Source organism: Ochotona princeps, chromosome 1 (assembly GCF_030435755.1).
Source record: "Ochotona princeps isolate mOchPri1 chromosome 1, mOchPri1.hap1, whole genome shotgun sequence".
Classification (NCBI taxonomy): domain Eukaryota; kingdom Metazoa; phylum Chordata; class Mammalia; order Lagomorpha; family Ochotonidae; genus Ochotona; species Ochotona princeps.
The window spans coordinates 15521490-15543080 of record NC_080832.1 but is presented as its reverse complement, the minus strand read 5'-3'; the positions used below and the strand labels follow the sequence as shown (position 1 = coordinate 15543080).

General features: G+C 46.1%; 1 protein-coding gene across 1 annotated transcript; it reads left to right on the top strand.

Annotated features, from left to right (window-relative positions):
* Window positions 1–518: 518 nt before the first annotated feature.
* GINM1 (glycosylated integral membrane protein 1) lies at window positions 519–20834 on the top strand. Its single transcript, XM_036493805.2, has 8 exons — window positions 519–713; window positions 5300–5359; window positions 5866–5962; window positions 14679–14830; window positions 15221–15377; window positions 15971–16104; window positions 16681–16844; window positions 20634–20834. The coding sequence occupies exons 1-8, from the start codon at window positions 591–593 to the stop codon at window positions 20770–20772; spliced, it is 1026 nt and encodes a 341-aa protein (XP_036349698.2). The 5' UTR covers window positions 519–590; the 3' UTR covers window positions 20773–20834.
* The last annotated feature ends 757 nt before the right edge of the window (window positions 20835–21591 follow it).

The following is a 21591-nucleotide window of genomic DNA, read 5'->3' as shown; positions in this document are numbered from 1 at the left end:
AAGTTCCCTCTTTTCTTTTTTAAAAATTAATTTATTCTTCTTTGAAAGGTAAATTTTACAGAGAAAAAGAGAGAGAGAGAGATGTCTTCCATCCGCTGATTCACATCCACATGCTTGCAACAGCTAGAGCTAATCCAATCCAAAGCCATCAGCCAAGAGCTTCTTCCAGGTCCACCTGGACAGGGGCCCAAGTATTTGAGCCGTTCTCCACTACTTCCCAGCTCATAAGCAGGGAACTGGGTTGAAAGTGGAGCAGTCAGGACTCAAACTGGTGCCCATATGGGATGTCATCATTGCAGGTGGCAGCTTTATCTGTTACACCACAATGCCAATCTCCATGTTCCCTCCTGAATACAGTCTATATTAACCAACACTCGTTTAATAAAATAACTCCCATTTACACATCCAGAGCTAGGGTCTAATCCCGGGATGTTTACTTTCTCCCGACGGGCTCGGCACCTGGCAGCCGCTCTTCCCCGGCCGTCCCCTGCACCTTGAGGCCGGCCCAGTGCGGCTCCCGGAAGGTCGGCCTGGGCCTCCCGCCGGCTCCGCCCTCACCTCTCGGCCGCCCGCCTCTCGTCTCGTCCAAGATGGAGGGCGCTCGGCCGGCGCCGCTGGCCCTCCGGCTGTTCCTGCTCGCCGCGCTGCCGGCCTCCGGCTGGTGGGCGACGGGCGCCCCGGAGTCGCCGCAGCCGCCATCCCGAGCCCCTCAGGTAGAGGCAGGGCGGGCGCGGCCAGGAGGCGTCGCTTGGACCCTCCGGGAGGCCGGGAGGCACGGGCGACGGCGGCTCCGCGCTCAGGCTCCCCCAAGGAGGAGTTGGGGAGACGCACACGGAAGTGAGGGGCGGGCAGCCTGACACGGGCAAGCGGGAGAGCGGAGGACGGGAGGCGCCCAAGGCGGGGGTTGTGGGGTGTCCCTAGATAAGCCAGGGCCGCAGCACTTGGAGGTTCTTGGGGCGGTCCCCGCTCGGCGCTGGCCAAAGGGGCGGCACCGTCGAAGTGCCCGCTCGCCTTGACCTGGGGCGTTGGTCATGGCGCCAGGCTAGGGGCAGAGCCAGGCACCGGGCAGGCGGTGGCTATGTGTCCAGGCCATCTGTGTCGACTGGGGGCTCCCCGGGACTTGGGTTGGTGATGGGGAAAGTTTGGGTACGTGGTTTCTGGAGCACGAGGGAGACTCCACAGACCCCACGCTCTCCCTGTTTCGGGTCTGCCAGGGCGGCCCAGGAAGCCGCTGTTGGGAACCATATGTGTGATCATGCAAGCGGGCCCTGTTACATCTGGCTCCAATCACCAAGTCACCAAATAAAAATGAACTAATTCTGATGTTCCAGAGACCTGGACATTGTTTTGCTCCTTTACCAACTTTGAAAGTGTGTTTGGGTCTGACCGTAGAATTGTGTAGATACTACACTTGATCTTAGCCAAAAGGCGGAGAAGCAGAATTGTGTAGCAACGGAGCTGCTACCCCCAGGACCTTTAATGCAGGCTTTCTGAGGCCCCAGCGTCTGCCCTCGGCTTGCAGTTTCTTTATCTTATTCCCCTTGATAGTGACAAGTCAGCTCCTTCCCAAAGATTAAAGCACAGAGTTAAGGGCGCAGGAAAGAATAGGACCAGCTGAATGCCCCAGAATCCACTGAACCCTTCTGGACATAACACTGCCAGACTTCACCCTGAGAGCTTGAGGCAAACCTGAAGGAATGACCCATCTGCCTATATAGACCCTGGATACACTCGAGACCACTTTACCACTACAAGAGAAATCTACTGGCCTGCTTTCCCTGACCAGAGGAAGGCCAGGGTCACTGTTGAGTCATCAGGGAATTCCCCCACACTCACCCTATAAGTTAATCACACACTGTTTGAGATCCACTTTACAAACTCACTGCCATCCCGCACCCAATGGAGCTCAAGAATTAAACAGTAGCTGCCCGACTCCTTGCTCTGCACTTGGCAAAAATTAGACTCTTCCTTTTGTTGAGGACCCCAGTGTCATTGTGGGCCTTGCTGTGTGTTAGGTGAGCTGACCCAGGCTTTTGTGTGTGTTGTAAGATTTGTTTTATGTGGAAGGCAGGGTGACATAGATACCTTCTGTCTGGCCAGTTCACTCTCACCATGGCCAGGACAGCCAAAAACTCCATCCTGGTGGTCTCTGTGATCATGGACTATTCTCTGTGCTTCCCCAGGCTCTTTGGCAGGGAGCTGGGTCCGAAATGGAGTGACTAGGACACAAACCCACAGCCTGATAATGTGTTGCTGGTGATCTCACTTGCTGGGCTGCCACACCATAACCTGGTGTTGGTATTTTGGAACAGTCTGAGGATAGGTTGTTTTTGTTTTTTTTGAAAGGCAGAGCTTATATAGAGAGAACTAGAGACAGAGTGATCTTTCTTCCGCTGGTTCACTTCCCCAAAGGCCTGCATTGGATGGAGCTGCGGCTGCCCAAAGCCTGGAACTTCTTCCAGGGGTACAAGGGCCCAAGACCTCAGGCCATTAGCAGGGAGCTGGATCAGAAGTGGAGCGGCCTGGATGCAAACTGTCACCCATATGGGATGCCAATTACACAGGCAGAGTGTTAACATACTATACGCCAGTGCTGGCTGGCCCCAGAAGGATGGATGATTCCATTGTTTTAGGTCCCTGTAAGTCTTAATTTCACTTTTGATAAGTTTAAACTCATCATTGAGCATGTGCTGAGTAGCAAGAAGGAGAGATGTATATATAGAAAGCTAAAGCCATTTAAACTAAGTGTTCCCCCAATGTTTTATCATGATGAATTTGGAAGTTTACAGTGGGCCTCTGTATCCATTTCAGTAGCACCATGGACAGTGGTGGTACCATCCCTGCTGTTTCCATTACGGTAGGCACTAAGTGACTGGGGGCTGAGCGCTTGACGTGCTGCGAATGTGAGCAGGGAGTGTTTTTTTTTATTTAATTTCAACTAAGTTTAGCTGCATGTGGTTAGTTGCTGTCATGGTTGAACATTGTAGACCTTGACGGTCATGAACATCTAATTCTACATGCTTTTATCATCTATCTTTTCAGCTGGCCCCGGGTTGTAAATTGTTTAGAAAAAAGAAAATTGAAGTCCAGAAATTTCTTTCCCTCTCATCTGTGCAATGGCTTAAATTATTTTGAATTGTACACATTTTAACACATACGTTAGATTGCAAATCTCCTATTGGAGTGCCAGTTCAGGTCCCAGCCACATTTGCCTGCTGATGCTTCTGAGAAGGCCACGAGAAATGGCCCAAGTCTTTGGGTTCCTGCCTCTCATGTGGGAGACCACAGTGGAGTGCCCTGCTCCTGGCTTTGAGCTGGTTGCCATTTAGGAAATGAATCAGTAGATGGAAGATCTCTTTCTGTCTCTTTTTGTTATTCTGCCTTTTAAATAAATAAAATTTTTTTAAAAGTTTATTTTCATTTTGTTGAAAGCAGAGAGCTAGCTCTTCTGTCTGCTAGTTCACTCTCCAGATGTCTGTCATAGCCAGGACTGGCCCAATCCAAGCCAGGGGATTGGATCTCTGTAATGTCAAGAGCCAGTAAGGACTGGAAGGCCCTCCAACAAAGATCATTCAGAAGGCCACAACAGAATTTAGTTAAACTTGGCTCAATGGAACATACAGTTGTCTTCTGAAAGGCCTGTATTTTACTAGTCAAGTATGTAAGTGCACTAAATCATGAGCAATATATTATATGTTCCCTGATGAGAGACAAAAACTTTTTTTTAAAAAAATCTTAGAACAATAGCGTTGGGTACTTTTTCTGTACTGTTGGAACAGTAACCTACATGAAACACATTCTCTGATTTGGAAAGAGGAACTTTGGGCAGGATTGAGACACAGGACGATACTGCTGCAACCTGCTGGCTGATTGAGGTTGACTTGCTTTGGAGGTACTGTTGGTTCTCACTTAAACTTCCCCTAGATAGGGTGGGCCTGGAGGATGCTGAGCCTGTTCTGAGAAGTAACTAGATGAGAAGCTTCTAGATTCCTGAGGGGGGTGCTGGGGAAATGGTCTAGAATCAGCTCCCATGTGTCACATGGGCCTGACACAGTATGGCTCCTATTCCCCAAGTTATCCCTGGCTTCAGCTCAACCTCATGAAAGCTTGTCAGTCTCATTCTGCAGTGGGAAAATGGAAGTGACGTAATCATGCGTGATGTAAGGACAGGGAGGTGTTTGGAGACATGCACCCTGAGGTAGTTTCATTGTTGTCCTGTGCTCCTCAGAGAGGGTACTCAGACGGACTGGCTCTGTGCCTTCACAAGGCCGTTGGATGTGGTGGGACCGCTGCAGGAGTGGGGTCCATCATCAGCAAAGTGCCGTTGGATGTCTTTGCGTAAGGTGTCAGGGTTACTCACAATGCCAAGAAATATACTGGCATATTATTTTTGATGCTTATGATTAATTTTCCTATTTTAAAAGTTAATACAGCTGCAGGGGAAAAAGAAGTATTTAAAAGGAATTTTGTAATTGTAGCTTAACAATGTGAAAAACCGAGGGAAGAATTGGCTTACACATGACAAATTGCGGTTCCTGTGATGAATACTTAAAATAGTGCCATCTTCTGTAGAGAAAGCATGTCCTCAGTAAACTGAAATCTTCGGGCAGACTGCTTTTAATCTACCTGGAGACAGTAGAACCGCCCTGCAGCTACTTACCCCTGAGACACACGCAGAGGGGTAGAGTAGTTCTATTTATGAAAGCAAAATATTGGGAAAAAGTCCTCTGCTCATGAGTGGTGCCATGATGAAGTCAACTGGTGATCGTAAGATGGGTGTTACACAGCATCATCAAACAAGGGGCTACAGCTACACGTATGAACAAGTGCAGGGAGAGAAGTTCCAGAAGAATGCCTAACATGCTATTTGCACAAAGCTCAGAAACCAGTAAAACTAAGCAGTGCGTTGTCTACAGAGAGACGCAGAGGTAGTCAAGGTATAAAGGAGAACAGGAAGTGATTAACATGGAAGTCACTAAGGATTCCTTCCAGGGGGAGGCGGCGGGAGAACGTGCTAATGTGTGATGATGGGACTCCTGGCTGAGAGATACATGATGACTCATCTTTTAAGCACTATATTTGCATATATTATATGCTCACATATATATAGAAATGGAAAAAGCATATGAATTACAAAAGTTTGGAATTGTGACTAGGACTTAGTAAAAATCACAACAATGAAACTGATGGTCTTCAACATCTTCCTTCCAGTACGAGGTCATTGGCAGAAAAGAGGACTGCACCAGTCTCACTTCATGCAATGCATACCTGTCCAATTTATATGCTGTTTGTTTTGCAGGACAGTATCAGAGTTAATGTAACTACCTTGAAAGATGATGGCGAGGTATCTAACGCACAGGTTCGTCTCCTTTGGATTATGCCTTTAGGATATCACTTGGGTGTGTTCTAAAACTCGTTTTGTGCTTCTTGGGTCTCTGTGACTGAGAGGCCTGAAGCAGATTAGTTTATAAGGAACCATTTAGGTAGCTCACCGTTCTGCAGCTTCCAGGGCACGGTATTGGCGTCAGCCCTGTTTTGATGAAGGCCTCCTGGCAGGAGGCATGCTGGCAGAAGGGCAGAGGCTGGCTGTCACAGAGCCAGAGGGAGAGACAGAGACGTCCCACAGTTCCTTCTAAGGATAATCCCTCAGTGACTTAGGGAGGTTTTGCCTCTTAAGAGCCCCTGCACCTGTCACCACCATGTGAGATCCAGGTCTTCCTAACGCCTGACACCAAACTCCGTAGGGACAAGCCACGTCCATGCCATAGCACCTGCATGTTGGATGTGGGTATATAATGTGTTTTTGACATGAAATTTGTCATTTGTGAATCATTGAAATTAATGTGTATGCTACTTTATTTTAAGGTTGTTCTTAACATAACCTATGAGGCTGGACAGGTATATGTAAATGACTTACCTGTAAATAGTGGTGTAACCCGAATAAGCTGTCAGACTTTGATAGGTGAGTACGCTAAATTATTTCCAATAGTTCTGTTTATAATAATACTAAATTAGTAAGACACTTTCTAGGTGTTATGAATGCATAAATATCATTACTATAGTTCATAATGCTAACATGTTTAAAATTCTATACTTTATATTAGCAATTGATGGAGTATTTACTGTTTTTCTGTCATGAAATTGGTATTGTTGGCAGGTTGCTATCAATATAAAATAGCGTGTAAAAGTGGGAGGGAGAGAGCCAAGATTGTGGAGGAGAACTTACCTCAAAAGCAGAAAAAAACGAGAAAATGAATTGCCTGTGATTCTACATTTTTTAGCTTCTTCTACTCTTATGTTAGTAAAACTTTTTTAGCCTTTTAAAATTTTGAGTTGCTGTGGCAGGCACTCTTTGGGCTGCCTTTCTGTTGTACTGGAAGGCCTGGGTTCCAGTCCCACCTTGGTTGGTCACTTCCAGCTTTGTTCGGACCCACAGCTGGCTGGGATGATTGGGTCTCTGGCACCCACACAGAAGGCCTGGATTGACTTCTGGTCACCTGGTTTCTGCCTGGCTCAGCCTGTGCTGTTACAGATGTTTGGGGAGTGAACCAGTGGGTGAAAGATCTTGCTATTTTTCTGTCTGCTCTTCTCTCTGCCTTTCAAATACAAATGAGAATAAATAAAAATTTTAAAATTATTTTTGAGTTGTTTGAAGAGAAGCAGATATGTTACTTTGTAACAGTCCATATTATTTGAGTCAAAAAACCAAAATGTGAAATAGAATAGGATTCTTTTTGTTGTTACTATGTGCATTTAAGGGAATAAATTTTTCCGTAAGAACTTCTGTGCTTGATTTGTTCTGTATTCCAACTTCTGTTGAGTTCAAATGTTTCCTACTCATTTGCTTTGCTGTTTCTTTGTCCGATGGGTACTTTAGAAGTACTCTGCTGCTTTCCCAAATGTTTGTTATTGATAGGCCTGTATTCTGTATAATTTCAGTCCTTTGAATTTAAACTTGACTTATGGCTTAGTGTGGCAATTTAAAGTATACTTAGAAACTAAATTATGTTATTTTGATATTATGTTATATGGATGCCAGATGAAATTTTTAATCACGTCCAATTAGAAGTTTTAATTACTGTGTTAATTACAAACTGGTATGTTAACATCCGTGCAATTGTCCTTTCTCCTTTTAGTTTTGGGATTTTTGTTTGTGTCTCGTGTTTTGACACAGTGTTACTAAAATGCACACATATTCACTATTGGGTCTTCCTGGCAGATTGGCCGCTTGTCATTATGATATGTCACTCTAATCTCTACTGATGTTCTTACCTTAAAATTGATCTTACCTGTATCATTTCAGCTTTGGTGGGGCAGGAAGGGACGTGGATTGGTGTGAGGGTGTCTATTTTCATTTTCTTTCAGATTTTCTACAGCCTTGTCCTTAAGATAAACCTGTCTTAAGCAGTTACACATTGTGTGTGTGTGTGTGTGTGTGTGTGTTTTAAGATTCATTCATGTGTTTATTTGAAAGGCAAGATTACTGAGAGAAAGAAGGAAAGAGAGACATCTTTCATCTACTGGTTCTCTCCCCAAATGACCGGAACAGCCAGGGTTGGGTCAGGCCAAAACCAGGAGCCTCATCTGGGCCTCTCACATGGCTACAGCGGCCAAAGCACTTGAGTTATCCTTCACTGCCTTGTCAGGTGCATCAGAAGGGAGCTGGATCAGAAGTGGAGCAGGGCCAGGCATGATAGCATAGCAGTTAGTCCTCGCCTTGAACACGCTGGGATCCCATATGGGCGCCGTTTTTTTTTTTCTTTTAAGGTTTATTTTTATTACAAAGTCAGATATACAGAGAAGGAGAGACAGAGACGAAGACCTTCCGTCCGATGATTCACTCCCCAAGTGAGCCGCAACGGGCTGGTGCGTGCTGATCAAAAGCCGGGAACCAGGAACCTCTTCCCGGGTCTCCCATGCGGGTGCAGTGGCCCAATGCATTGGGCCGTCCTCAACTGCTTTCCCAGGCCGCAAGCAGGGAGCTGGATGGAAGTGGAGCTGCTGGGATTAGAACCGGCATCCATATGGGATCCCGGGGCATTCAAGGTGAGGACTTTAGCCGCTAGGCCACGCGGCTGGGCCCGGGCGCCGGTTTTAATCCCAGTGGCCCCACTTCCAATCCAGCTCCCTGCTTGTGGCCTGAGAAAGCAGTTGGAGACCGCCCAAGGCCTTGGGACCCTGCACCCGTGTGGGAGACCTGGAGGAGGATCTGGGCTCCTGGTTTTGGATTGGTTCATTTCCAGCCATTGTGATCACTTGGGGAGTGAATCATCAGAGGGAAGATATTTCTCTCTGTCTCTCCTCCTCTTTGTATATGTCTGATTTTGCAATGAAAATAAATAAATCTTTAAAAAAACATGCAATGTCACAGTGACAGCCCTATTACTTTTTTTTTCTTCTTTTTTTTTGTTTCTTTTTTATTTTTTTATTTTTTTTTTAAAGATTTATTCATTTTATTACAGCCAGATATACACAGTGGAGGAGAGACAGAGAGGAAGATCTTCCGTCCGATGTTTCACTCCCCAAGTGAGCCGCAACGGGCCCGATGCTGTGCCGAGCAAAAGCCGGGAACCTGGAACCTCTTCCGGGTCTCCCACGCGGGTGCAGTGTTCCAATGCATTGGGCCGTCCTCAGCTGCTTTCCCAGGCCACAAGCAGGGAGCTGGATGGGAAGTGGAGCTGCCGGGATTAGAACTGGCACCCATATGGGATCCCGGGGCTTTCAAGGCAAGGACTCCAGCCGCTAGGCCACACCGCCGGGCCCCCTATTACTTTTTAATTCAGTGTTTAATTTAGTGATTTTCAACTTGGATTTTATTTGTTTACTTTAATGTAATTAGTGATATATTTGAATGTAAGCTCCCTGTCTTCATTATTTTCTGTTTGTCCCGCATATTCTGTGTTTTTTCCCACCCCATTTTTTGCTACTTTCTGGGTTATTTTTTGTTTTGTAGCTCCCCTGGTCTTCTTAGTTTTATATTTTTGTACTGTCCTTTTAGTGTTTACCCTTAATATCAGTAAATGAGTGGGTTTTGTTTGTTTGCTTTGTTCTGTTTTTAGTGATTGGTTTATTGGAGAGGCAGAATGACGTAGGGAGAGGATAGAGAGAGAGGTGTTCCTTCTGTGGTTCAGTTTCCCACATGCTTACGGTAGCCAGGTCTGGGCAGTCCTGAAGCCAAAAGCAGAGAATTCCATGCAGGTCTCCCACATGGTTGGCCAGGGCCCTGGTACTTGAAAGTCGTGCTGCACTCCCAAGAGAATCAGCAGGAAGCCAGATCAAAAGAGGAGTCCCAGGACTTGTTCTGGCTCTCTCTCATGTGGAATGCAGGCATCCCAAGCAGCATTTTAACCCTCTGTACCCTAACACCTGCCCCAAATTAGAACCTTTAACACTTTCCAAACGTCCCAAGAACCTTAGGGCAATTATAGTTCATTTATTCTGCTTCTCCCTTGTATTATTTTTTTTCATGCATTCTTGAGCCTGTGGAATGTAATTGTCCTTAATGTTTTGCGGAGTCCAATATTTCTTTGTTCACTTTCATGTTACTCTTTCCAATGCTCTTCTTTCCCCCCTGATTGTCTCTGTTCCCCTCTGGGACCATTATACTTTACCTATGGAATTCTCTTTAATATTTAAACTGTTCTTTTTTTTTTTAGTACTTTGAGTCTAAATATGCTATAAGTAAATTATGTGAACTCTTGTTTGAAAGCATGTTTACCTTCATTTTAGAAGGATATTTTTACTGGACATAGGTTAGCACTTTTATAAGTATTTTGTGGGAACCAGTGATGTGGCATAGTGGGTTCTTTGGCTAAGAATCCTGTCTGAGCGCCAGTTTCTATCCACTTCCCTGTTAATGTTCCCAGGAAAGCCATGGAAAATGGCCCGTGTTCTGTAGTCTACATGGGAGATGTGGATGGAGTTCCAGGCTCCTGGCATTGACCTGGTCCAGCCCTGGCCACTGTGGCCATGTGGGGAGTAAATCAAACAGTGAAAGAGTTCTCTGTCTCTCTTTGCCTTTCAAATGATTTTTTTTTTTTTAATTTTAAGTAGGTTCTTGTTATGAGGGACAGACATGCTTCCTTTTGCTGGCTCCCTGCCCAGGTGCCCGTAATGGCCCAGGCTGCAGCTGGAAGCCAAGAACGTAATCCAGGTCTCCCATGTGAGTGACAGGAGCCGGTGCTGCTCCCTGGATGTGCATCGGCAGGAAGTTGGAGTTGGGAGCTGGAGGCGAGGGCTGAACCTGGGCACTCTGTGGTGGGATGTGTGGGTCTTGAGCAGCAGACCAAATGCCGTCATCCCTGGGTTAGTAATGGAACTTATTTTAGCCTCAGCCGGTGTAAGACTGCAGGTACTTTGTTTAGTTTTGCTGCCTCCTAATCATTTCTTTCCGTTCTGGCTTTCAGTTTCCCTAGTTATTCAGCTTGAGAATTGACAAATGGTTTGCAGGGGAAGAGTGGCATAGACTAGTTTTTGGAAAGTTTTATTTTTGTTTTTGTCTATTTGAAAGTCCCAGTGATGGAGAAGGTGAGATCCAGGAGCCTGGAACTCCATCTGGGTTTCCCAAGGGCGGCAGGGTCCACATATTTGGGCCATCTTCTGCTGATGTGCCAGGTGTGTTCGCAGGGAGATGGGTTCGAAGCAGAGCAGCCAGAGCTTGAACCAGTGCTCTGATGTGGGACTTACATTTCAAGTGGTGACTTAGCCTATTGCTTCCCAGTGCCAGGCTCCAGCTTTTGCTGCTGTATTCACCTCAATAAGCTGCTTTTCTTGTCCTCCAGATACTGGCTGGATTTTTAGCTCTCTGCTGTGTCCACACAGAAGTGAACATTTCTTTTATTTTAAATTTTGAATTTTATGGTACATTTCTGTAGACTCTGGGATTTCCCCCTCCCCTGCCACCCTCAGCTTATTTTCCCCTTATTGTTACAATAGCATAGTCCTTCATGAGAAGTTTTTTTTAAAAGATTTATTTATTTATATTACAAAGTCAGACATACAGAGAGGAGAGACAGAGAGGAAGATCTTCCATCCAATGATTCACTCCCCAAGTGACCACAACGGCTGGTGCTGTGCCGATCCGAAGCTGGGAACCTGGAATCTGGAATCTCTTCCGGGTCTCCCATGCTGGTGCAGGGTCCCAAAGCCTTGGGTCGTCCTCAACTGCTTTCCCAGGCCACAAGCAGGGAGCTGGATTGGAAGTGGAGCTGCCGGGATTAGAACTGGTGCCCATATGGGATCCCGGCATGTTCAAGGCAAGTACTTTAGCCACTAGGCCATGCCGCCAGGCACCATGAGGAGTTTTAATTTCATCAGTTTGTTATTTAAGTGTGCCCCTACATTGCTGGTACTGTGTCAGACAGTCTCTCATCCCATTGCTTAGATATGCAACAGCTTCATTGGGTGTCCGTCTTCGGTTTGGAAGTAGGGATGCCTGTTGCATTGTGTCTTCACATCTGGATACGGTAGTCTCTATTACTCCATCACTATACATTCCAATTTGCATGATGGTTTCCTTATATTGGAGAGAAATATGGGATTTCTCTTTTGCAGACTGACTTATTTCACTGAGCATTGTGGTCTCTAGTTGGGACCATCTAGTTGCAAATGGTATAATTTCATTCTTTTTAATGGCTAGTAATATTCCCTGGAGTAGACATACCAGTTTCTTTAACCACTCCTCTTTGGATGGGCATCTAGATTGTTTCCTTGTCTTTGCTATTGTAGATTGTGTTGCTGTAAATATAACCATTACAGATCCCCTTCTCATATGCGGTTTTCATTTTCTTTGGGTATATTCCTAGGAGCGGGATAGCTGGGTCATATGGCAGGTTTATTTGCAAATTTCTAAGCACTTTTCATACTGATTTCCATAGTGGTTTTACTCCCACCAGCAGTGAAGGAGGGTACCTTTCTCCTCACATCTGTGCCAGCAGGTGTTATTAGTAGAGTTCTGAATGTAGGCTGAAGTGAACATTTCTTTTTACATGAATTTTATGTATTTTGGGCCAGTGCTTTGGTGCAGTGGGTAAAGCCGCCAGCTACTGCACCAGGATCCCACATGGGTGCTAATTAGAGTCCCAGATGCTCCACTTCTGATCCACCTCCCTGCTAATGTACCTGGGAAAGCAGAGGCAGATGGCCAGGTCATTCAGCAGTGGGTGAACCCAGTGAACACAATGCTGACCCCCTTTCACATCTTTTGTACCGTTTTTCAGTGTAAGGGTTGGTACTCAATAGGCTAATTGTGACAACCAGGGAAAGCAGTGCTAGAAATGATTAAAACAATGATGTCTTTGATGTTGTAGTCTCTAGGTATTTGCTATGGAATGTAATCCAGCCAGTTTATTTATCATAGCTTTTCATCCTGTTGCTGCCTTGAATTTCTGTGATAGCTGAAATCAGTGTTCATCTTCTCCAATTCCAAGAAGAATCTCTGGAGCATTAAATACAATACCAAAGACAACATGTCTTCAAATCTTTTTTTTTTTAAGATTTATTTTATTTTTATTGGAAAGGCAGATATAAAGAGGAGAGGAAAGAGAGAAAGGAAGATCTTTCGTCCAATGATTCAATCCCCAAGTGGCTGCGACTACCGGAGCTGAGCCAGTCTGAACCCAGGAGTCTGGAGCCTCCTCTGAGTCTCCCATGTGGGTGCAGGGTCCCAAGGCTTTTGGCCGTCCTGACTGCTTTCCCAGGCCACAAGCAGGGAGCTAGATGGGAAGCGCGGCTGCCAGGATTAGAACTGGTGTCCTTATGGGATTCGGGCACGTGTGAGGACTTAAGCCACTAGACTACTGTGCCAGGCCCTTCAAATCTCTTTTAAAATTTCTTTTTTGGTTGACATATGGCTGCTGCTAACAATTTAAACCAATATTCAGTGGCCCAAGATAATATTGAGTATTTCACAATTTTGTAGGTCAAAAACCTGACTTGGATGTTACGGTGCACCCTGTTACATGCTGCTGCTTGGGCTATACATCAGAGTGGAAGCCCTGGCTACTTCACTAGTGAGCCCGCCAGTGTGCCTGGAAGGGAGGCAGCAGATCATAGCCCGAGTATTTGGTTTTTGTCCTACCCACCCTGAGACCGTGCTGGAGTTCCTGACTCCTGGCTTCAGCTTGGCCTAGTTCTGGCTGTTGTGGGCATCTGGGGAGTGGCCCAAGAGGTGGGAGATCTCTCTCTCTGCCACTCTGCCTTAAATGGTAATAAATACAGATAGAAATCTTTGAGAACTGAGCTGGGGCCTTGATCTCTCACAGGCTGTTGCCTCAGGACTCAGCTGGACAATGCCCCCGCCTCTTTCCCATGGTTGTGGGCAGCAGTGGGGTCCTGGTGGAAGGCGTGTGCAGGCCTCTCTCGGTGCTTGCCACACAGAGCTCTCTGGCCGCTGGAGCGCCTGGCAGCCTGACGGCCGACTTCCTCAGAGAAAGCACGAGTGAGGGCAGAGTCAGTCCTGTGCCATCTCCTCATGGAGGTGCCATCACCTCAGCCTGCTTGGAAACAGCTCTGCAGGTGCAGCCTACACTGGGTGGGGCGAGGGACTCGCCCAAGGCTGCCGGGGCCCTGAAGGCAGCAATTTCTGACTACTGCATTCATGGATGTGAGAAAGTTTATTTTAGTTTAGCATCAGCTCTCCAGTGGGGGCGCTAGGTTGCCAGGGTGAAGAGTGAGCCCTTGGATGTTTGCATGGTGGCTCTTCTCCACCGAAGCTGTGCTGAAGCTGTGCTGTGCCCGGGGTGACTGGAGTCTGTTGTGCTGGGAGGGAGTGCAGCTGGACCTCCTTCACAGTCAGGAGCTCCGGGCGTGGAGGGGTGGGCATCCTACAGAGAGGAGCCGGAAGCCCAGGTGAGGGCCCTCCCTAGAGCAGGGCTTCCCTCACACCGGCAGAGTCCTGGGGAGACCACTGCAGGTGTTAGAGGTGGGAAGGAACCCAGTGCGGTTAATCGGACCTTGTTGTGTGAATGACCTGAAGCTAACTGTTGCGTTAACATGTGGTAAATGAACTAGCTGCTGGGGTGGTTCAGACAGAAGGAATAGCCCTGGGAAGGCGCCTAGTCCCGCTAGAGAGCTCGGGTCTGGTTCGGACATACATCTGCTTCCGTTTGGGCAGCTAATACTCATTATTTGAGGGTCAGAAACTCAGCACCCTTTTTATGGCAGTTTTATTGGTGTCTGTTGCCTTGGTTTTTTGTTTGTTTGTTTGTTTGTTTGTTTGTTTTTGTTTTCCTGTTGCCCTTTAACTAGACTAACCGTTGGCTCTGTAAAGAGCTGTGACTACTCCACCCTAGCTCTGTTGGGGTGGGCGTGGAGGTTTGCCTCCCGGAGAGAACCATGCCCATGGCTAGTCCTCCTGTCCCATTACCCACACCCAGGGAGTAAAAGCAGCCTTCTCTCACCCTCTGCCCCATTCCTGACCTTCCCAACAGTAACAAATCACACACAGGGAAAAAAGCTCAGTGTCTTTATTGCTTGGGCCCTTGCATCCCCGGATGTTATGGGCGGATGACTGTACTTAACTGCTAAACACTGACTTGGTTTTGAGGCAGCAGAGGTTGGGGATGGAGAAAGGGGAATATTGTCTTGTTCCATGTAAGTGTTATCAAGAGAAATCGAATTTACTGTCAGATTTAGTAAGTTTTTGTTCAGAGCTTTTACTACTTTTTCTTTTAAAACAGTGAAAAACGGAAGTCTGGGAAATTTGGAAGAGAAAGAGTATTCTGGAATTGTCACTGTGAGGATTTTAGTCCATGAGTGGCCAAAGGCATCTGGCTCCGATTTGCGACTACTCATCATCCAAGAAGAGGTGGTAGAGCTTGATGGGAGGCAGGTAGGATACCATGCTTGCTAACTGGGGCCTGGAAGGATTTAAGCAGGTGCTAGGTACTATGTTCAGTGATATTATGTGATGGATATTATATGTTTGGTGATTTGATTTATTTCTGACTTGGCTAATAAAAATTGCCCATATGTTGCCTATATCTAAACACTTAGACTTTTTCTTCACTTACATTTACATTTGAAGTAGGTGCTGCCAGTTCCTCCAAGTCTCTGTGCACAAATGAAGTGAGGCAGGGTAAACGTGAGCAAGTAAGCGCCAGAGCAGATCTGAGTGAAGCCCCAAACTGGTTCGGGGGGGCCAGTTAGAGGGGAAAAATCAACCTGTAAAATCCTACAGGGCTGCTGTTATCTGAAGAATAATGAACTTTACCTTTTCCAGGCTCAGCAGAAGGACGTGACCGAAGTTGATATCTTAGTGAGGGACCAGAGGATGCTGAGACAGGCCCGCTCCAGCCTCCGCTTGGAGGAGAGCATGCTGCATGCTCTCTCTCGGGACAGCGACACGCTGTTCACCCTCCCCGGCCTCTCCAGAAAGGGCAAGTAACGACCACTACAGATTTAAGGGAATTCAATTTTCAGTTGGTAGCTGTACATAGTCCTTAACTTCATAATTTATGTAATCTTGGTAAAAGTGGCCTTATCTTCCTCATTGCAGCAAGTATTTTTGGAAATAAGCTTCTTTTGAAAATGCCTGATGTGTCTGTTTCAGGACTCTAGAAATCCATTCTGAGCCCTGGTAGAATGTGCAATGATGTCCAGTCACGATCCCTTCCTACTCTATGCGCTCAGCACAGAATATGTAATGAGAATATTGTAGAGGAAGGACTGTCCACATTCCCACTGTTCAGTAGGACCTTTTATTGATACAGACTTCTTTTTCCATAAGACTTTTTAAACTGTTCACAGTTGATGTGACAAAATTCACAACTGTTGTATCCCCTCCTAACTAGTTTCGTTGATGCCTTCTGGCATTTAAACCAGTGAATAATTTAACTACGTTAATTGTTTTTCTCCCATGGTAAAGAATACGCGCTTAGGATCCCAAGTGTTGCTGGTTGTGCAGTCCTAGGGCTGGGGAGGGACACCAGCAGGACCCTTGCATTTGGGTGGCTTTGCTCTTCTTCCGCAGGAGAAGGTGTTAGTCTGCTGCAGACCACCAGCCAGTACCTCACTGGGAACGTGGAGACCACCGTAGAAGGAGAGGCCCTACCTGGCAAACTACCCGAAACGCCCCTCCGGGCAGAGCCTCCATCTTCCTATAAGGTGAACCAAGTATTTAGTGCTAATTCTTGTTGTTTTAAGGTTTACTTATTTTTATTGATTTTAAAAGCAGAGCAACAGAAAGAGATCACACACACACACACACACACACACACACACACACACACACACACACATCTACCACCTGCTGGTTCATTCCCTAAATGCCTCTTATGGCCATGGCTGGATTAGACTAAAGTGGGGCACCTGGAACTCCCTCCGAAGCTCCCACATGGGTGGCATAAGCTACTGATGTTTGAATTTTCTCACGTCCTTCCAGCTACTACAAACAGAGAAACAGTTGATGTGGATCCATCTGGGTTAAAGCAGACAGACCTAAGTCTCCTCATGTATTAGCAGTTACCTTCACATGATTGTAGTTAGACAATGGTATGAACAGTCCTAACGGATGCTAGCATTTCTAGGCTTGTATTGTTGGAACCCAGGTTTTAGAATAAGATACAGCCCATCTTGAAAAACGTGGGTAGCCATGCAAACACTACAACTTGTTAGTCCCGAAGAGGCAAGGATTCTTTTTGGTGCTTGGTGGCACGTGTGTGTTTAGCCTGGACTCTGCAGGTGATGTGTCAGTGGATGGAAGACTTCCGGAGAGTGCTGTGCAATTTCTGGAGCAGCGTGCTCCCACTGTTCTTTATGCTTCTCAACGTCATGCTGGTTGGAGTTATTGGAGCGGCCGTGGTGATAACCATCCTAAAGGTGCTTTGCCCCGTGTTTGATTACAAGTAAGTGTCTCTCCTGTTTCCAAAATGGCAATGTTTTCAAGCATTAGAAAGTGGGTGGTTTGTACTGTATTGAAATTTGGGCAGTGAACTAATAGATTTCTCTCCCCTACCCCTCTTTTTTTTTTCTTTTCACTCTTTTCTCTGTCTTTCAAATAAGTAAGTCCTCAACAGGATTTGCAGTGTACTTTACCGGCGGTTGTCATACTGCGGATGCTTTTTTTATAATGAAGATAAAGTCAGTACAGAGCTAGAAATTGCAGTCAGGTGAAAGTATTTCTTATGCTCTCACTTCTTAGTTTCCATCATTTGACACTAAAAGCTGCTGGACATCTTTTCTCTCACATCTACATGTTGATCTCAGTGTGTGCTAGGTAACTGCAATTATTTATCAACCTAGACTTTTTTTTAAAAAACTACATTTATTTCATTTTATGACACAGTTTCATAGGCTCCGGGATTCCCCCAACCCCTCCCCAAACGGCTCCGGGATTCCCCCAACCCCTCCCCAAACCCTCCCCCACATTGAATTCCTCCACATTGTTACAGTAGTACAGATCATAACCAGTCATGATTAACCTGGACTCTTTTTAAAGATAGTTTAAAAGGCAGAGTGACAGAGACACTTGGAGAGGGATCTTCCACAAGTTCCTTCAAATGCCTACAGCAGTCATGGCCAAGCCAGGGGGAAGCCAGGAGCCCAGAGCACTACGCTGGGGCTCCCATATGGTGTGGGGGGGTGCCCAAACACTTGAACACCATTTGCTCCTCCCAGGATGCATTCACAGGAGGCTAGATCTGAAGCAGAACACTCAGAGGGGTCCCATGAGATGAGATGGGGGAATACCAGCTGGGGGCTGAGCCAGCTGTGCCACCTCACTGCGCTTCCACAAGCCTCCTCACAGTCCTGCAGTTTGTTTTCACTTAAGACAGACATACCCAAGCTTGCTTTCTTTGTTTTGTGGGTTTTTTTTAAGATATATTTGTTTTTATTGGAAAGTCAGATATACAGAAAGAAGGAGAGACAGAGAAGACCATCCACCTGCTGGTTCACTCCCCAAGTGGGCACAACAGCTAGAGATGAGCCAGTCCGAAGCCAGGAGCCCAGCGCCAGGAGCCTCTTCCCAGGTCTCCCACACAGGTGCAGGGTCCCAAACCTTTGGGCCGTCCTCGACTGCTTTCCCAGGCCACAAGCAGGGAGCTGGATGGGAAGCGGGGCCACTGGGACACAAACCACAGTTTTGCCAGTATCTACTGGGAGCTAACATCAGATCGCATGCCTCAGGCCTGTGCTGCTGCATAACTGGCTATAAATTGGGGTTCCCAGAGACCCTCTTGTAGTTTGATTTGCTAGGACAGCTCACAGAACTTAAGAAATGATTTACTGTTCATTAGAAAGGATAATATTATTATTGTAAGGCATATTAAAGATGAGCAGCTGGACAGGAAAGATGGGCAGGGTGAGGTATGGTGTGTCGGAGGGCCAGCAACTTCAGGCCCTTCCTCTTAGCCCCATAACCTCCCCCTCACCCCGTAAGCCCTCTGCATGGGCCTGGCTGAGCAGGTCACTGCCCTCCTCCGATGATGAGCTCAGCATTCAGCCTCCCCTGTGCCCTCTCTACCCCTCCTGGAAAGTGGGGTGGGGAGGCTGTGCATCCTGGAGCTCTCATCAGAGCAGATTCCCTGGCAGCCCACCTCTTTTCCTGCGCCTGTCCAGGAGCCCTGAGCCAGTTGTTGGCTTAACGCTATGCAAATGCAAGGATCCTAGGAGCTGTGTGCTGAAAGTCATCGTACAGATCACAGTTCAGTCCTGTTGCATGGGATGCAGATAGCATAATGTCATCATTCCTGTATAGACATTAGGTAATTTCCTGTTTTGTTTCTCATAAGGCCCAAGTGTGCATGCTTGTCTGTATGTCCCTTGACACATGTGGGTGTGTAGGTATATTACTACAGGCAGAATGACTGGGTCAAGGGTTTGTGCATTCTGCCCCTCAAACCTGGTGACAATATTTCCTGTTTCTGCTGCTGCTGTATACAAAAATATAATCTTATTTTGTATTCTATCTTATCTTTGCCAGTTTAAGTCTACTAGGGTTTGTGGTAACTGGCTGTGCATTTTCTCTTTGGATTTATAGATGTATTGCTTTTGTGCATTTTCTGATTCTGTTGCCTTTTTTAAAAACTTACTTTTATTGGAAAGCCAAATTTACAGAAAGGAGAAACAGAGAGAAGGATCTTCCATCTGCTGGTTCACTCCCCAAGTGGCCACAATGGCTGGAGCTGAGCCGATCCAGGAGCCTCCTCCTGACCTCCCACATGGGTACAGGGTCCCAAGGCCTTGGGCCATCCTTGACTGCTTTCCCAGGCCACAAGCTGGGAGCTGGATTGGAAGCGGGGCCGCCAGGATTAGAGCTAGCACCCATATGGGATCCCGGCACATTCAAGGTGAGGACCTTAGCTGCTAGGCTATTGTGCCGGGCCTTGTAGATATGTTTTATCCCACACTAACATTTTGTTCTTTGCTTTTGATTATGGTATTATGTTTCCTACAAAAGATTCACATTTGGGTTGTTTTTTTTTTTAAATATTTATTTATTTTTTTATTACAAAGTCAGATATACAGAAAGAAGGAGAGAGAGAGGAAGATCTTCCATCCGATGATTCACTCCCCAAGTGAGCACAACGGCCGGTGCTGCGCTGATCCGAAGCCAGAAACCTGGAACCTCTTCTGGGTCTCCCACACGGGTGCAGTGTCCCAATGCATTGGGCCGTCCTTGACTGCTTTCCCAGGCCACAAGCAGGGAGCTGGATGGGAAGTGGAGCTGCCGGGATTAGAACCGGCACCCCTATGGGATTCCGGCACATTCAAAGCGAGGACTTTAGCTGCTAGGCCACCTCGCTGGGCCCTAATGAGACATTTGATAGCTGGTTAAAACAGTCTTCTCTTCTGTCTCCCCATTATTCTTTTTTTCTTTAAAAAAAAGAAGTGACAGTCTGCAGTTTTTCTCCTGTAAATTTTATGATCAAGTTGTTTTGGTATGTAAACTACTTGAGCTGATGTCCTGACAGGGATAATACTATTTTAAAAATGTGTCTTGGGTGCAGTTCAGGCCTTATCAGGTGTATTTCCTTTTTTTTCCCCCTTTCTTTCAATATTTACTTATTTCAAAGACAGAGTCAGGTCTTCCATCTTCTGGTTCACTGCTCATTGCCTGCAACATCCAGAGCTGGGTCAGGACAAAGCCAGGAGTCTGCACTCAGTCTGGGTCTCCCTTGTATGTGTTGGGGTGCAGCTACCTTGAAAAAGCTATATTGTGCTTTTCCAAGCACATCAGCAAGGAGCAGCCAGGACTCAAACCAATACCTAAGATGCTGTAGTTGCAGTTAGTGCCTTACATCACTGGACCGCACTTGCCCCTCCAATCAGATTTTCACTGACAAAAAAAAAAAAAAAAGTTATGCTGTCTAAAGATCTAAGATCGTGTTGCAGTCAGAGTTTTTGGAAGTAAGCTGGGCTGTTGCCCCACCTGCAGAGATGCAGCGACCTCACTCTGTCTTGGAGATCTGTGCTCACTCCATTCCTATAGTACCAACTGAATACACTTCCTCTATGGGTTTCTAGTCCCTCTGATTCAAGTAAACTTGGGGTTTCGTTTGTACAAATGAAGGGAAACACCCAACCTTAGGTGTATATTTAATTCTGACCTTAAGGTAGCCCTAGCTTTCTGCCAAGCTATTAAGTGGAAGAAATACTTAATTTTTATAGGAAATAATAATTTTATCTTTCAGAGGAATTCTTCAGTTGGATCAAGTGGATATTATACCTGTGACAGTTGTCAGCTTATATCCAGATGGACCTGAGAAAAAAGCAGAAGACCTTGAAGACAAAGCATGTCCTGAAGCCATCATTGCAAATCATGGACTTTGAATTAGTCTGTTGACTCAAACATTTCCACTTGAGTCTAACTTTCATTAAAATATTAAGAATCAGTTCATACATAGAGAACTTGCTAAACTCCTGACCTCTTTAATGGTGCCACGCTAAAATTTCACCTGATTTTATGAAAGGATAGTGATTTAGCTGCATTGTTGAGAAAATCTGAACAAAGTGGAAGACAACACATGTGAGGACACTTTGAAATGACAAAAAGAAAAAGCCGAGACAGAATGCCAGTGATGTGCCAAGTGCCTTTGCTCACCAGACGACCTTACTTGTGTAGTGTAATGTATGAGTTTATGAAAAGCACTTTACCAAATTCTAATTTAAAAGCTCAAAAACTTAACCTTTTTTTAAATTCAATATTATGTGCCTTTGTATTCATTGCACTCTAAAAATCACCGAACTATGTCATGCCATGGTTGTATCCTGTACCCAGAATACTTACCTCCACAGCACCAGGATTTGAAAGGAATGACACGTTCTCACTCTATAAAATAAACTTTTTTGTGGGGCGGGGGGGGGAGGAGGAAGTACAGCTATGTTGGTCCAAATTTACATAGAAACTAATGAGAGTTACCCATGAGAATTGCTTTCACACAGGGGCGAGGATAGCCCTGCGGTACGCAAGCCTGAAACCCAGGCTGTGATCAGTCAGAGGCCATCAGTATCATGCAGGATGCATCTTTGTAGTTAAGGTTCAATGGGTACTTTATCTGGTGGCCTAGGACATTCACCTTTATTTCTTCTGACATATTATTTCATTACAAATGTTTTGATTGCAGGCCCTGGCATAGTAGCCTAGTGGCT

Coding starts and splice junctions, on each gene's coding strand:
- GINM1 (XM_036493805.2), top strand. CDS start 591: ATGGAGGGCGCTCGGCCGGCGCCGCTGGCCCTCCGGCTGTTCCTGCTC. Junction 714..5,299: donor CGCCATCCCGAGCCCCTCAG/GTAGAGGCAGGG, acceptor TTTGTTTTGCAG/GACAGTATCAGAGTTAATGT. Junction 5,963..14,678: donor AAGCTGTCAGACTTTGATAG/GTGAGTACGCTA, acceptor CTTTTAAAACAG/TGAAAAACGGAAGTCTGGGA.